At 33.9% G+C, this 14,219-nt stretch overlaps 2 protein-coding genes and 1 non-coding gene across 3 annotated transcripts; 2 read left to right on the top strand and 1 right to left on the bottom strand.

Annotated features, from left to right (window-relative positions):
• Positions 1-266: 266 nt before the first annotated feature.
• Positions 267-4,524, top strand: LOC141585985 (axial regulator YABBY 1). The gene is made up of 7 exons (XM_074407073.1): positions 267-528; positions 1,038-1,229; positions 1,582-1,756; positions 2,783-2,831; positions 3,366-3,441; positions 3,572-3,652; positions 4,071-4,524. Exons 1-7 carry the CDS (start codon positions 397-399, stop codon positions 4,152-4,154), a joined length of 789 nt encoding a protein of 262 aa, XP_074263174.1. The 5' UTR covers positions 267-396; the 3' UTR covers positions 4,155-4,524.
• Positions 4,525-9,937: 5,413 nt separating this feature from the next.
• On the bottom strand, positions 9,938-12,020 carry LOC141585984 (protein GRAVITROPIC IN THE LIGHT 1). Its single transcript, XM_074407072.1, has one exon. The coding sequence runs from the start codon at positions 11,841-11,843 to the stop codon at positions 10,428-10,430; it is 1,416 nt and encodes a 471-aa protein (XP_074263173.1). The 5' UTR covers positions 11,844-12,020; the 3' UTR covers positions 9,938-10,427.
• Positions 12,021-13,719: 1,699 nt separating this feature from the next.
• Positions 13,720-13,791, top strand: TRNAQ-UUG (transfer RNA glutamine (anticodon UUG)). Its single transcript has one exon. It is a non-coding gene; the product is annotated as a tRNA-Gln (tRNA).
• Positions 13,792-14,219: the final 428 nt, after the last annotated feature.

The following is a 14,219-nucleotide window of genomic DNA, read 5'->3' as shown; positions in this document are numbered from 1 at the left end:
GGGCATAACTTTTTTTAACTTGTACTATATAATTGGTATCATCATAACACACATTATACTTTCTTTTCTCAAACACTTCTCTCTTTTTTCTCTCCACCCATTTGTTATAGAGTGAGGGTAAGACCAGATCCCTAAAAAAACGTTATAATAAATACAAAAAAAAAAAAAATTATTATTATTATTTAATAAAATAATAATATAAAGATAAAATTAAATTAAATTCTATTTTTACTATAAAACATCACCGATCAGTCAATCAATAGTCAGTCCATATCTATCCCATCATTCTCCTCCTTAGAAAAAATCACATCATATCATTTTTATTTATCTTTTATTATTATATTTTAATTATTAAAACTAATAAAAATAATAAAAAAGAAGAATTAGAAGAAGGAAATGTCATCTTCATCCTCATCAACAACAACAGGAAGTGCTGGAGGTCCCGGGTTCGAAACCCCGGACCACCAACTTTCTCCCTCCGACCAGCTTTGCTACGTCCATTGCAACTATTGTGACACTGTCCTCGCCGTATGTTCCTTTTCTTCTAGTTCTTTTCTTCTTCTTCTATAAATACTTGTACATGATTCTCATATGAGACGGTTTCACATGTTATAATGTTCTGTGACGACTTTTATTACTCTATTAATCACCCTTAAATTCATTTCATGCAACATATATATTTAGTTACATATCTTGTAATTAGTACATGTGAAACCGTCTCTTAGGAAACTAACACGGTTCAATTGACGATTTATATTAGCCGACTTTAAATCATCTACGTTTAATTTAAATTTAATATAAAAGCATATAATATACATTTTTATTTTAATATTTAGGCTGAATATTTAGTTACATGTCTTGTAATTAGTACATATGAAACCGTCTCTTACGAAACTAACACGGTTCAATTGACGATTTATATTAGCCGACTTTAAATTATTTAGGTTTAATTTAAATTTAATATAAAAGCATATAATATACATTTTTATTTGAATTTTTAGGTTTAAAAATATTAATGATAAAAATGTATGGTGTAGGTGAGTGTGCCATGTAGCAGTTTGTTCAAGACGGTGACGGTAAGGTGTGGACATTGTGCAAACTTGTTATCAGCCAACATGAAGGCTCTTCTTTTTCCGTCTCCGTCTCCGCCACCACCACCACCTCCTACTCTCAGTAACCAGCTTCATCTTGCTCCTACCTCTTTCTTCTCTTCTCCTCACAACCTTTTGGTACGGTCACTTTTACATTAATTCATCAAGTTTTTTTTTTTTTTTTTTAAAAACGCGTGTGCACAGTCGACAACAGTGTATAATCTCACGAAGAAAAAGCATGATAAACTATGTTAATTATACAACAATGTTTAGTAATTTAAAAAGATAATGCATGATAAAACTTATGGTTTGAGTGTGTGATTCAAAAGAATCGGAACTCTGACAAACTAGTGATCCCACTTAAGTCGAATCACGACGAAAATAAACTATATACTTATATGTCAATATGTGTAATTTGATATGGACATGATATGAGGTCAATTTGTAATATTTCACGTGTCTTTAATAATACTTGTTATCGGTTATGTAGGAGGAGATTAGGAACTCGACACCGAATTTAATGATGAATAATAATCATCAAGCAATGATGAATAATGAAGCTATGATGCCTATGATGAGAGGAGTTGATCATCATCATCAACAACAACATCATCATCATCATCAGTTTCATCATGATATTCCTAAACCTGCTCCTATTAATCGACGTAAGTTTAATTAAATTTCTTTTACTCTTAATTACACTTATTTTATTTTATTATTAATTAATGTCTTTCTTTGATAAATACTTTGATGCCCTAGCTTTCACTCCCTTTCAAAAATTGCATTTTTTGGACTAAAGTTTTGTGATGATAATCACAATATGTTTTTGTTTTCCGACTTTTTTTCATCATCCAGTTTAATCCGGATTCGAGTTAAATGTTTCTACAATTTTTTGACTAAACCCTAGTTAGCTATTCTAAGTAATTAATGGTCTTGCTCCTTTAGGTTTTCTTCTACTTTTAGTTGCTTAAAAGATTTATAAACTTTGTTTATAATGTTTTTAAGTACTACTACCTCCGACTCAACAAAGTCTTTACACTTTTATTCATTTGTGACGAGTATTTTAATAAAAACCCTGTGGGGTCGGATGGGGTATCTCTTATGACATATATATACCTCTCTTGTAATTAACAAGCTTCTTGTAAAATTAAATATGCAATAAAAACCGTTTCATATAATTAATTATCGTTTAGAAATTGTAATGATATCAACTAATTAAGGAATTAAGACTTGTCAATTAGAAAAATGTACGTCTATATTGTATGAAATCAAGAAAGTAATTGTAAAAAAAGCAAATTCGTGTCAAGTTAGGTGCCAAGTGTTTGTTCCCCACATCTCTGAAAAAAGTTAGTTAGAGACATAGGGGACATGAGCACATAAAATCCAAGACTAAGTATGTGATGAGATTTATCGACAGATCGATAGATATATAGATAGATAGATAGATACTCGGTATTAGTATGGGACGATATGATATGATTTGATATATGATGTGAATTGAAATGATGAGGTTATGATTTAGACCGAGAAAATTCCGTATGAGTGAATTCAATGCGAAAAAGGGAAAACACAATTAAATTTTGTCAGAAATGTAAGTTAAAATTAAATGTGTATATGTTCATGTGCTTTGTTTTATAGCTTGTAATAAGTGTGTTATTATTTGCATGTTTATATGATATTGTCATCAACAGCTCCAGAGAAGAGACAGAGAGTACCCTCTGCCTATAATAGATTCATCAAGTAAGTTTATACTTTCATTCATATGTTTGCATGCATTATTAATTGATAGTAAAATTATAAGTACAAATTACTTTTAATTTTTTCATAATGTCGGTTTATTTTCATAATGTTATTCAATAATATAGTACGGTTAAATAGGCTCCCCCTTTAAGGCGTGTAAACAAAATGTACAAAATTAATGGGAAGTAACTTAAATCAGACCATTGTATATCATAAGACGTTTTTATTCCATTTTATGTACCTCATTTAATAATTTTAAGAATGATTATGTAGTGATGTCTACATGTCTTATACAAGACTAATTGGAAATTGATTAAGTCGATAATATTGTTACTAAATAATATAGTACGGGTTAAAGTGGCTCCCACTTCGATCTTGTTATATCAAAATCGACTAAATAATATTGTATGACATAAGACAGTTTTATCCCAAGTTATGCACTTCATTTAATGATTTCAAGAATGATTACGTATGATATTTACATGTCTTATACAAGACCGATTGGAAACTAATAAGTCGATAATATCGTGACAGGGATGAAATTCAACGTATCAAAGCTGGAAATCCTGATATTAGCCATAGGGAGGCATTTAGTGCAGCAGCTAAGAATGTAAAATCTCTAAATTATTCCTTCATTTAATTTAATTTTTTTATAATTTTTTTATGTACTATATTTTATTGCAAAATTTCTGAAAAAGTGATGAATTTTGTTGGTTTCTTTTTGTATGTTAAAAAAAAAGTGGGCTCACTTTCCACATATCCATTTCGGACTTATGCCTGACCATCAACCCGTGAAGAAGGCTAATGTGCGCCAGCAGCAGGTTTGTACACTCTTTCTTTCTAGCCCTAACCCTAATCAATATTATGTCACACTTTTTTAGTACAAACATTTTAAACATCTAATAAAAAAATCGGATTCATGATATATATTCCGTATAATTAATCTACTTTACGTGTACACAAAAACTCATATAACACGGTTTTATGTGACACAATAATGCAATATAATACGAGTATATAAGAATTTGTACTGATCTCACATGTAAGATATTCTGATACAAAACTCGTTTAAAACAAAAACTAAGGTGAACGAACAAATAGCATATGAATAAGAGGAGTTTGATCGACTATAATGAAGGAAGATGAATAATGACGGAATTAGTGTTTTTTTTATTACGATTTATTGATAATATGGTGATTACGCGATGAGATTAACTTTGTTTGATGATTATAATGCAGGAAAATGAGCATGATATTCTGATGAAAGAAGGGTTTTTACCTCCTCAAGCAAATGTGAATCATGTGGGTGTAGGTCCATATTAAGATGATAATAATCATATTATTATTATTTACTACAAGAAAATTGAAATCAACCCAAGTGATGATGCTCTAGTACTTCTACTAGTATTTACTACTTGTGTTTTTTCAAGTTTTCTAGGGTTTTTAATTCTCTAGCTTTATTTAATTTCACTTTGTGCTACCTTGTATGTACTTAATAGTTTTTAATTAGGGCTTAAATTTCAGTTATTAGGACAAACTATGTTTTACTTTCTTAGTGAATTAATTGGTTTGTCCAATTAATTCATAGGGAAGTAATTTGGGGAATTTATTAAGGAAGTACTACTAATGATCATGTATGTCAAATATGAATCTTAATGTTTAATGTCCTAACAATTGGACCCCTTGCTAGTTATGCTTGATCATCTTTACGTTTTCATAATCTCGTTACATAAACTTTCTTTAAACTTCTCGTAAAGAAATAAAACCCTAAGGAACTTTTTGGTTAATGCTGACGAGTTTTAAACTTATAAGATCTTGAATATGACCACATTCAATAAATTTATCATCTAAACTAACTGATTTTAATTTTTAATGAAGTCACTTTAACATTCTCGATCTTTTCTTGTTAAAAGAGAGCCCTAAGGAACATTTTGGTTAATGTTGACGGGTTTCAAACTTATTAGATCTTGAATATGATCACATTCAATAACTCTATCATCTAAACTAATTGATTTTAATTCGTAATCTAGTCACTTTAACTTTCATTAATCTTGTCGTATAGAGAGCCTGGCCTAAGGAAATCTTTGATTAATACTGATAGGTTTCAAACTTATAGATTTTGAATGTGACCATATATATACACTGAATAACTTTATCAACTAAACTAATTGATTTAACATTAAACGACATATTTTTAATGTCGTAATCCTAATCCCACGAGCCAATAATTGACTTCGAGTAGAGCGATTAATTTTATAGTATTTAATTGCAAGGGCATTAGTCATTGGTTATAAGGTGTATGAAAATGATGCATAAAGCTTGTGTCTCATAGGAGTACCAATTGATTTTGATGTATCAAATATACATTGCACAAGTATACATTGCTCTTATTCAAGTACTAGTAGGTCTACTTACACGTTTTAGGCCGAAAATAAAAGGTTCTATTTTTAGGTACATTACCATAAATATAGTCGCAAAATGCCACCCAATTGATGATGATGGGATAGTTACACTTTTTGTTGAAGCTTTGAATCGATCAATAAGTCATCATTTTAGGGCAGTTGATTAGATTCCAAGTATTCATAGTTCCAATTTTTCTGAGTTGTTAGTACAAGTTACAACAAATAAGCTTAATGTTTATTGTGCATTTGCTCGAACGAACAAAGGTTTAATTTTCGGTTTTTCAGAAAGTTACGTTGTACGTATGAGAAGATGGTATAATTAACTCTGTACATGGCAATTATTTGTTTATCTTTAATTAAAATATCGAAAATAAAAAAGGTAAATGAATAATTTGGACGGTTATATGACATGTTTGAGTGTGTAGCATATAAATTCATTTAAAGTCAATTTATCGTGAAATGTGAAATGATCATCCTACGGTTGTCAAACCATGTTTTCTTGAACTTAATTTCAACTTTAATTTATAAGTTCATTTTATTTCAGTTTAATTAATTTTTTGTTATTTACTAAATGAGTTTAGTTTATATCTACTCTCATTTCATTTCAATTTAGCCGAGTTTAAATCTTTTTATTTCAAAAGAACAAGACATTAATTTAAACTCATCCTTACCAATATATAATTATAGAGATGAGAAGCATGAAAGGTCAACAATAGAGATAACTAAAATGAGTGAAGAAGAAGATGAAGAATATTAGTACTCCCATATGTATGTGATCAAATGAATAAGTTGAATGGCCTAGGACTAAAATAAAAGGGCACTATAAGAATGAAATTACATATCTTAAGTCAAAATATAGAAGGAAAGAAGAACTTTTGAGTTTTGGCCCCCCAAAAAAGGGGTGATTGTATTTATTTGCGGTAAGTACCATCTTAAGATGAAAACTAAGACGAAAACGGGTTAAATATAATCCATTCCACTTCCGTATACAGGAATATGCCATTTTTTTTCCATAGACATTATCCTTTTGAATTTTGTCTCATCTAATCCATTCCACTTCCGTATGAAAATGATGCATAAACCTTTGATTTTTAAGTCGTTTTACAAGTACAATTAGTCTTGTATATGACGCCGGATTCTTACAAAAAAAACAGTGTAAGTCGGATCGAAATATAACCATATTAGTAAATAAAAGTATATTTTACAATAAATATGTGTAAAATCATTTATTTTTTCCCGTGAGACTTTAGGATGGCTACCGAGATTCTTGTTTTAGCCGCATGCTATGCTATAAATTCAGATGATTAATTAACGTAAAAAGTGGCATCTAATTTGGAGAATCTTCAGTCTTACTCTAATAATATTATTAATTTTATATCGGTTTTTCTAACCTATGCCCACTAGGCATAGGATAAGAAACCCAAAAAGGAAAGAAATAAATGATATTTGTATTGGAAATTGCAATATTAACTACTTTTACTTTGATTTTCAAGAAAATACATTTATTACTTTCTATTTTGGGTTTCTTATCCTATGCCTAGTGGGCATAGGTTAGAAAAACCCATTTTATATTACTATGTTTACAGTCTACTCATCAACTTTATTTTGACTTTGCTTTAATAGGTTTGTTTACTATGTCGGCCTTTCGTTAAGCAAGTACTCATTCATTATCAATAAAATATAATTTTTTAATAGCAAAAGCCAACATTAAAAGCATAAAGGTAAAAAGATTCGTAAAGATGAAACATAAAGGTGAAACAAAAGTATTACTCCTAAAAAAAAGGTAAAACAAAAGTAAGAATTTGACATAACTTAAAATGTTTTCATGGCATAATACCAAAGTTGTTTTCTACTATTATATCCACCTTTGCAATTTTTTTCTAAAATTTGAGTAACTTTTCAAAAATAAATAAATAAATTATTTAGGTCCTGTTTTTTCTGACTTAGTTTCAGCTTATATTAATTCAGCCCTTAATTCAACCCAGTTTAGTTTAACTCTTCTTTTTACATATTAACTATTATTTCACTTCGATTCAGTTTAACCCAGCTCAATTCTTTGACAACTTAAAAAAAAAAAAAAGATCTTAGGTAACTATTTATTTTGTAGAAAATTGATACTTTGGGGACAAAAAGTTGAAATTTGACTAAAATAATAAACTTATTATACTCTTCAGTTATTTTCACCCGATGTTAGACGCTTTTTTTCCCCATATTTTAAATAAGAATCATCAAAATGTAATCTAGTTGGACCGTTTAAAATGCAATCTAACATGGTGATCTACTCATTTATTGGTTAAATTCACACGAGTTTTCAACTTTTGCAATATATTTGGCCGTGTAATTACATACGACTCCTTAAATAATTTTCGAATAAATACAGTAACTTTTTCCCTTTTTATTTTAGCAAATTACTCTAAAATTATATGTTGAAATTACTTAAATAACGAATATAGTTAGAATATAAATATCAAATTAAAGAGTAATGCTGAAACTATACTCCCACAACTTTAAAGTATGTTTCTTTTTGTTTTTATTTTCAATACTTAAAAGGTCAAAGGAGAGTTAGGCCTTTTTAACTTAAAGTCACCATCTTTAAGTCAATTTAGATCCAAAAAGTTTAGTTTAGAAAAGTTTGAGTCTTATAGATTTAGTAAAGATCCTATAAATTTAGTAAAGATCCTAAAAGTTTGAGTCTTATAAAAGTTTAACAGTTAGTCTTGCTGAAGACGGGTCGGAGCAAATGACGGGTAATGTCACTCACAAAACGGATAGGGGGGACAAGGTGGGGGCACCCTCATGTAAATCCCTCTCTCCTCTATTTGGGTCATTTGTAAGAGGAAATGGTATCCGTCACTCCAAAGTGACAGATACGTGCCGTCTACAATGCGAATTTGCGAAAGTTTAATTCAAAGAAGTTAAGCTGACAAGGATAAAAGGATAATTAAGTCCTTACTATTGGGCTTAGAGATGGCAATTCGGGCCAAGCTAAGGCGGGCGGCACGAGCATGGCATAGATGAACAATTATGACGACATGGGCACGGCACAAACGGTTTGGGGGCAGGTCGTGGCTGCGTTTTTTAGGAATTCCCGTGCCAAGGCACGGCACGACCCAAGCACGGAGGGTACGGCACGAACCAGACACGGCGGACCTGGCACGACATGGCCTGAGATTTGGCCCATTTCATAATTACTTAATTAAATTCCTTCTTCTTAATATCATTTTTTAATTATTTAATTAAATCTAGTACATTAAAAATACAAGTAATCAACTAAGCAAGACATCAAGTACATTAATATTTAATAAAATATATATTTAAATAATTAATATTCATTATTATATAAATAAAAAATTATTTAGAAAAATAATACTAAGACTATTGGGTCCGTCTACGTGCCAGACACGATTAGTCCATGGGCCAGGCACGACCCGAGCACGGACAGTGCCTGGAGCGGGCCGCGGCGAGGGTTTGGAGAGTGGGTCGGGAACGGCACGGCACGGCCAACCCAATATCCATGCCTGGGCTGGGCCATTTTTGGAGGAGGCACGATGGGCTGGCCCAGCACGACCTAATGTCAACTCTAACTGGGCTCCGATAGTAGAAATGGTCAAATGGAGATGTTTTAAAATGCAAAATATGTACTCTAGTTAAATCTATGAATGGAAATAGATCAGAAGAGTCAGGGCAAGTGGGGTAACCCACATGAAAATTGATTATTATTGATGCAATAAACCACCACATGCACTTCATTAAACCCCATGATTTTCAAAACTAGATCTGGAATTGAAGACAAGTATATTTAAGCCTTAAACCAGTATGTCCCTCAGCTGCCAGTCAGTCCAGCACTAAAATTTCTGGCCGATTCATCAAACTTACGCTAATGTCAAGTCGCGGTTGGCAAAGTGGAACTTGTTAGGATGTATGATCGTATAAGATCTACACTCGAGATGAAATGAAAAATGAATTAAAACGCGAGTGATTTCAATAACATCAGGGTCATGAAGTGCGGTGCAACACTGCAACCCATTCTCAAAGTCATTCAGACGGTCTCTGGCAAATATAAGAGTTCCTGAACCGAAGATTATGATGTTTGCCGATGACTAATAAAGCTCATAGATGCATGACACTGAACAATCTGACCAAAATAAGTTCAGCAGATCAACTGCACAACTCGACCATAGCAAAATAACCCGACACAGGCTTGAAAAAGAACACAACAAAGTAGTTATGAGTTAGGACCCAGAATCGACCCCGATTAATTTGAAGCAATACGGTAACAGTCGACTTAAGGCGACCTGGTTGAGTCGACGGATAACCATTCACCAAAAAATGACACAAATCTGAACTTGAATGATACATTTACGAGATATGTTGTTCAGTAAATCCCCAAGGATAGGAATATCCTCCTCTTTGACAGCAGCTTGCCAAGGAGGGCCATTCCATACCACTCGACTGTGGGGAGCCGCCCGGAAGGAAAGTGGTGAGGTGGACCCCTTCACAAGAAATAGCTAGAGAACAGGTCACAAGAACATTCACGCAAATCAGATGGAAAATTCAGATGGTGCGCCAAACCAGTATTATCATAACAGGGCAAAATGACGAACTAATCTTCAAACCGATAATGAAAATGCTCAATGTGTAAGAAAAGAGAAACTACAAAAGTGCCACAAAAGACCAAAAAGATAGATTGCCATACATAATTGAGAAGATAAAATAGATATCGTACCTTTATTAATAATCGACTCAGGATCTAAATACAGTTTTGTAATGTATTTTTACTGTCAATTACAGCCTTCCTACGTGCCCTGTCTACACACATCCTTTACACTACATTATATAGAATCAGAGAAGACAAAATAACACACTATAAGAGAACTACACTTATCTGAACTTTTTAAGGGGAAATAGCAAACCATTAAACGCGAATTTGGAGAAACGTAACCAGCCTTCATTTGTATACTTCGTATTAAATACACGCTATCTGCTTCATAACTAAGTCATCCACTAATAGGAAAGATCAACCTTTTCGCATGAATTTTGGGAAACAAAGTATGGAATTTAAAATCACATTCATTGCACGAAAAGAAGAAGCAGGGAACTGCTTATCAGTTATCATACCCGCGTTTCAGAAAAATTGGATCGGTTAAATTAGAAACTGGGTGTCCTGCTCCTGCATCCTTTAGACTTTCGTCTATTAGTTGATGCCCGTCAAGTAGACCTGTGATTGGATTATCGTCTGCCCTATCTTAAAACCCGGTACTACTGTGAATCCGACTTTCGGCCTACTTTTGCAAGGGAATGTACATCTCCTAGTGACATCCTCCATATACACCATCGAGAAATCAACACCTCGCTCCACTTGGAAAATACCCACATGAGGATCAAAGCAAAAGGCAAGCTTATGAAGTGCCCAAACGGCGCTTGCCATCTTAACAAACAACTCGTAAAACACACCCAATGATTTCCAAGAATTTACTACTTCACCTTGATCTAATTCATTAAATATCGATGACTCCATAGTGGGATGGATAAGCTCTTGATACTTCCTCTCACAAAACCGTGAAAACTCACAATTTGGACACTCCCTCAACATCTCCATTGGATTGGTCGAAACATGATCCTTCAACTGCCTCAAACTCGAAACCCTTTTCTCCTCACTATCCAATGTCGAAATATCACCATTGCAAACACTGCCTACCTCTCCCACCCCAAATCCCTCAAGATCAAACCCTTGAAACATCCTCAAGCAAACATACGACAACAATGCATACCGACTATGCCCTTTCTTGACATAATCAACACCAGAATAAACAGAATTCGCGGCCAATTCCAAATCCCAACCGGCTCTCTTCATCAAACCAACCAAAACCTTAGTAAACTTATGCGAAAAACTAAACGCCTCGCGCAACATTCTATCAAACACTCTTACAGTCAACAAAACCTCAATACACCCCTTCTCCTCCTCTTTCTCCTCCTCCTTAGAACAACAAAAGGACAATCTTTTCGACAACCGCGAATTCACCTTACTCAGCTCCTCCCACTCCTTCCTCAAACCCGAAACTTCCTCACATTTGACATCAATATCAGCTTGCAATCGATTAAACACAGATTTCAAAGCCCTAAGTTTATGCTGATTCTCATTAACTTGAAATTCTAAGCAAGACCCAGATGAAAACTCAACATTAAAATTAGGGTTTTGATAATAATTCTTATACAATTGCTTAAATTCCGAAAGCGTTTGCAAATGAGAAATCAAACTTTTATCAGCATCATTAACAGCTTCCTGATCAAAATTAGGAACATGGGCAGTTTGCAAATGAAGATAAGATGCCTCAAATGATGAAATTGAAGCAAATAATGAAATAATTAGGGTTTCATTAAATTGGGCATTCTTAATAACTTTACCTTTTTCATCAATTAACGAACTTTGATCATCAATTTCCATCTTTTCTTCATCTTGTTCATCACAATCAATCAAATCAATCTTCTGATTATTGTTATTGATTTCATCTGAGAAAAATTCAAAAGCTTTAGACCTAAAAGAAAGTGCAAATTTTTGAAACATTTCAGAAATTTGTGGGGGTTTAATTGATCCATCCATATCTAACATTTATAAAGAATAATGGGTATTGATTAAAATTGAAGAATCTGAAGAAAGTTTGAATCTTTTTGAGTTTAAAATTGAAAAAATTGAGTAAATTTTGGGGGAAAAGTGAGAAAGGAATGATTGTAGAGATGTAGAGAAGGAAGGAATGGAGTGGAGTGTGGGGAGACTGAAGAGAGTGTGGAGAATTTTCTGAAATTGCGACTTTTGGGGTTTCTTTATTCTTTCTTGCTCAACTATTTTTACCTAATTTAGTCAATTTGGGGTTTTCTCGATGGTAACGGTAATCAAAAGATGAACTGTTTTTTTGGCCATAGACTAGAGCTCGCAATTGTGACCCTGACTCTAGGGGTGTTAAATGGTGCGGGCTAGCTTGGCCCAGCTCGCACTTGTAGCCTTGTCGGCCGTTATTGTCCAGCCCGGACAGCCCGTGTGTCAGCCTGGCCCAGCCTGCCTCTTTATCCGGACTGGCTCGGCTTGACCCGATAAAATATTAAAAAACACAAAAAAACATAATATAGGGTGGGGTGGGGCCGGGCCGGAGAATATGGTACCCAGCCAGGCCTAGCCCGCCCCCTATTTAGTGTAGGACCGGGCCATGATCCGCCAGCCTAGCTTGCACCGGCCCGGCTCTATCCGACTCCATCTCGAGCAAACCCAATGTAACAAACTTGAAAATGGTACAAATCGAAATCGATCTAATATGTACCTCGATAAAAATTGATTAAGGTAGACCTAAATCGAACATGCTCCGACCTGAGAATACCGTAACTCGAATCGACACGATACATGCTTTGATTGAGAACTGATCCACCCGACATAACATGAAACTGACTCGAAATATTATCTTAACATTGACCAAAAACCAAGGCGTTAAAGACCAAAAGATAACTGACATCATGAACGATCTTTTTAAAATATTTAAATTTGACTAACCTTATAACTTCGCTAGATAATGATCACAGTTCAACTTAACCAGGCCAGATAACGGAAAAAAATCAACCTGATAATGAATTGTGTTGAGGTCTCTTCCCATATGTGTGTGAGGGCAATGTCCCACATTGGTAGAAAAAGAGTGAATGGACTAGCTTATAAGTAAGTGGGCTAATTGGTTATAGGATGGAACCTCACTTGCTTGTACGCCGATCTCATGCACCTAATTATATAAGCCCGCTGCGGAGGACTCAACGACAAATTAATGAGTCAAACCTTGACCTAGATCAACTTCACCCGAAAAATTATCAGGATAATCCGACCCAATAATGACTTGAGATCTTGAAATGAACCTAATAATGACCCGACCCTCAAACCCGAGCCCGACCTAAGATTTAACCTGACTAACCTGATCCGTAAGCGAAACCTGCCATAACCTGACTCGGCCAGATCAGACCCGAACGACCCAATTGTCACCCCTATCGTCGTCTGGTGGTTCGAATTTTCTAAAAGCAATTTGAATAAAATACGACACATAAACCCGCAAAATAAGTGCTTTTACTGAATTACAAATTTTTAGCTATGTATAAGTATGAGGTTAACAGTTCGAATCTCAGACAATACATTTTCTTCGCCTCATCCGGCTTCAAAGAAGTGAACATGCAGGAAACGCCACCAGGAGACGCAACCTTCACTCCTTCAGATTATCTTCCAATATGCGGGTGAACATGCAGGAAACGCCGCCAGGGCCTGACCTCAATCGTAAGCTTCCCTAAAATTTAGTCGGAATTTGGGTATCACAAGCTGATGGGAAATTCACCAGTGCATCACATTGCGTTTCTAAATTACTTATCACTTCAAAATGAAAAGACCAGCTGAATTTTACGGAGTAATAGCTTTCGCATTTTAAAGTTTAATTAAAATTGTAAAGCACATCTTAGCATCAAACGGTTCTATGGTGTAGTGGTTAGCACTCTGGACTTTGAATCCAGCGACCTGGGTTCGACTCCCGGTAGGACCTTTTTTTTTATAGCTTCATTCTCTCTTTTTTTTTTTTTTATAATATTCTAGATTATGTCTTGTAGCTAAGAAATTAAAATCTGTGAAGACGACCAATGTAATGCTTTTTTTTTTTTTTTTTTTTTAGCTTCAATCAACCAAATCACTTTTGACAAAGTTGTGTTAAACTTTGTGGTTCGATTTTAAAGTTGTTACAATATGTTACGAGTATTTGATATAAATCATACGATTAAACTTCTTTTAACATGACAGTGACATTCTTGTTGAGAATAACAGTTAACTCAAGTGATAAAAGTTCTCTTATTTGAACCATGGGTTCGATTTTCATCCGACGGCATAAGTGAGTTCCTTTGAAAAAAAATAGGGATATTCTCTCGTGTATCACCGAATTTTTTCGTTTTCTATAGTGTACCCTCGTTTTTTGCAAAA

This window comes from Silene latifolia, chromosome 6 (assembly GCF_048544455.1).
Source record: "Silene latifolia isolate original U9 population chromosome 6, ASM4854445v1, whole genome shotgun sequence".
NCBI classification, from domain to species: Eukaryota; Viridiplantae; Streptophyta; class Magnoliopsida; order Caryophyllales; family Caryophyllaceae; genus Silene; species Silene latifolia.
Note: the sequence above shows the minus strand (reverse complement) of the source record. Positions and strands in the feature narration are given on the sequence as shown.

What these genes read in the sequence shown, in the direction of transcription:
- LOC141585985 (XM_074407073.1), top strand. Translation starts at nt 397, where the DNA reads ATGTCATCTTCATCCTCATCAACAACAACAGGAAGTGCTGGAGGTCCC. An exon ending in CTTCTCCTCACAACCTTTTG is followed by an intron (nt 1,230 to 1,581) that starts GTACGGTCACTT and finishes TCGGTTATGTAG; the next exon opens with GAGGAGATTAGGAACTCGAC. An exon ending in ACCTGCTCCTATTAATCGAC is followed by an intron (nt 1,757 to 2,782) that starts GTAAGTTTAATT and finishes TGTCATCAACAG; the next exon opens with CTCCAGAGAAGAGACAGAGA.
- LOC141585984 (XM_074407072.1), bottom strand. Translation starts at nt 11,843, where the DNA reads ATGTTAGATATGGATGGATCAATTAAACCCCCACAAATTTCTGAAATG.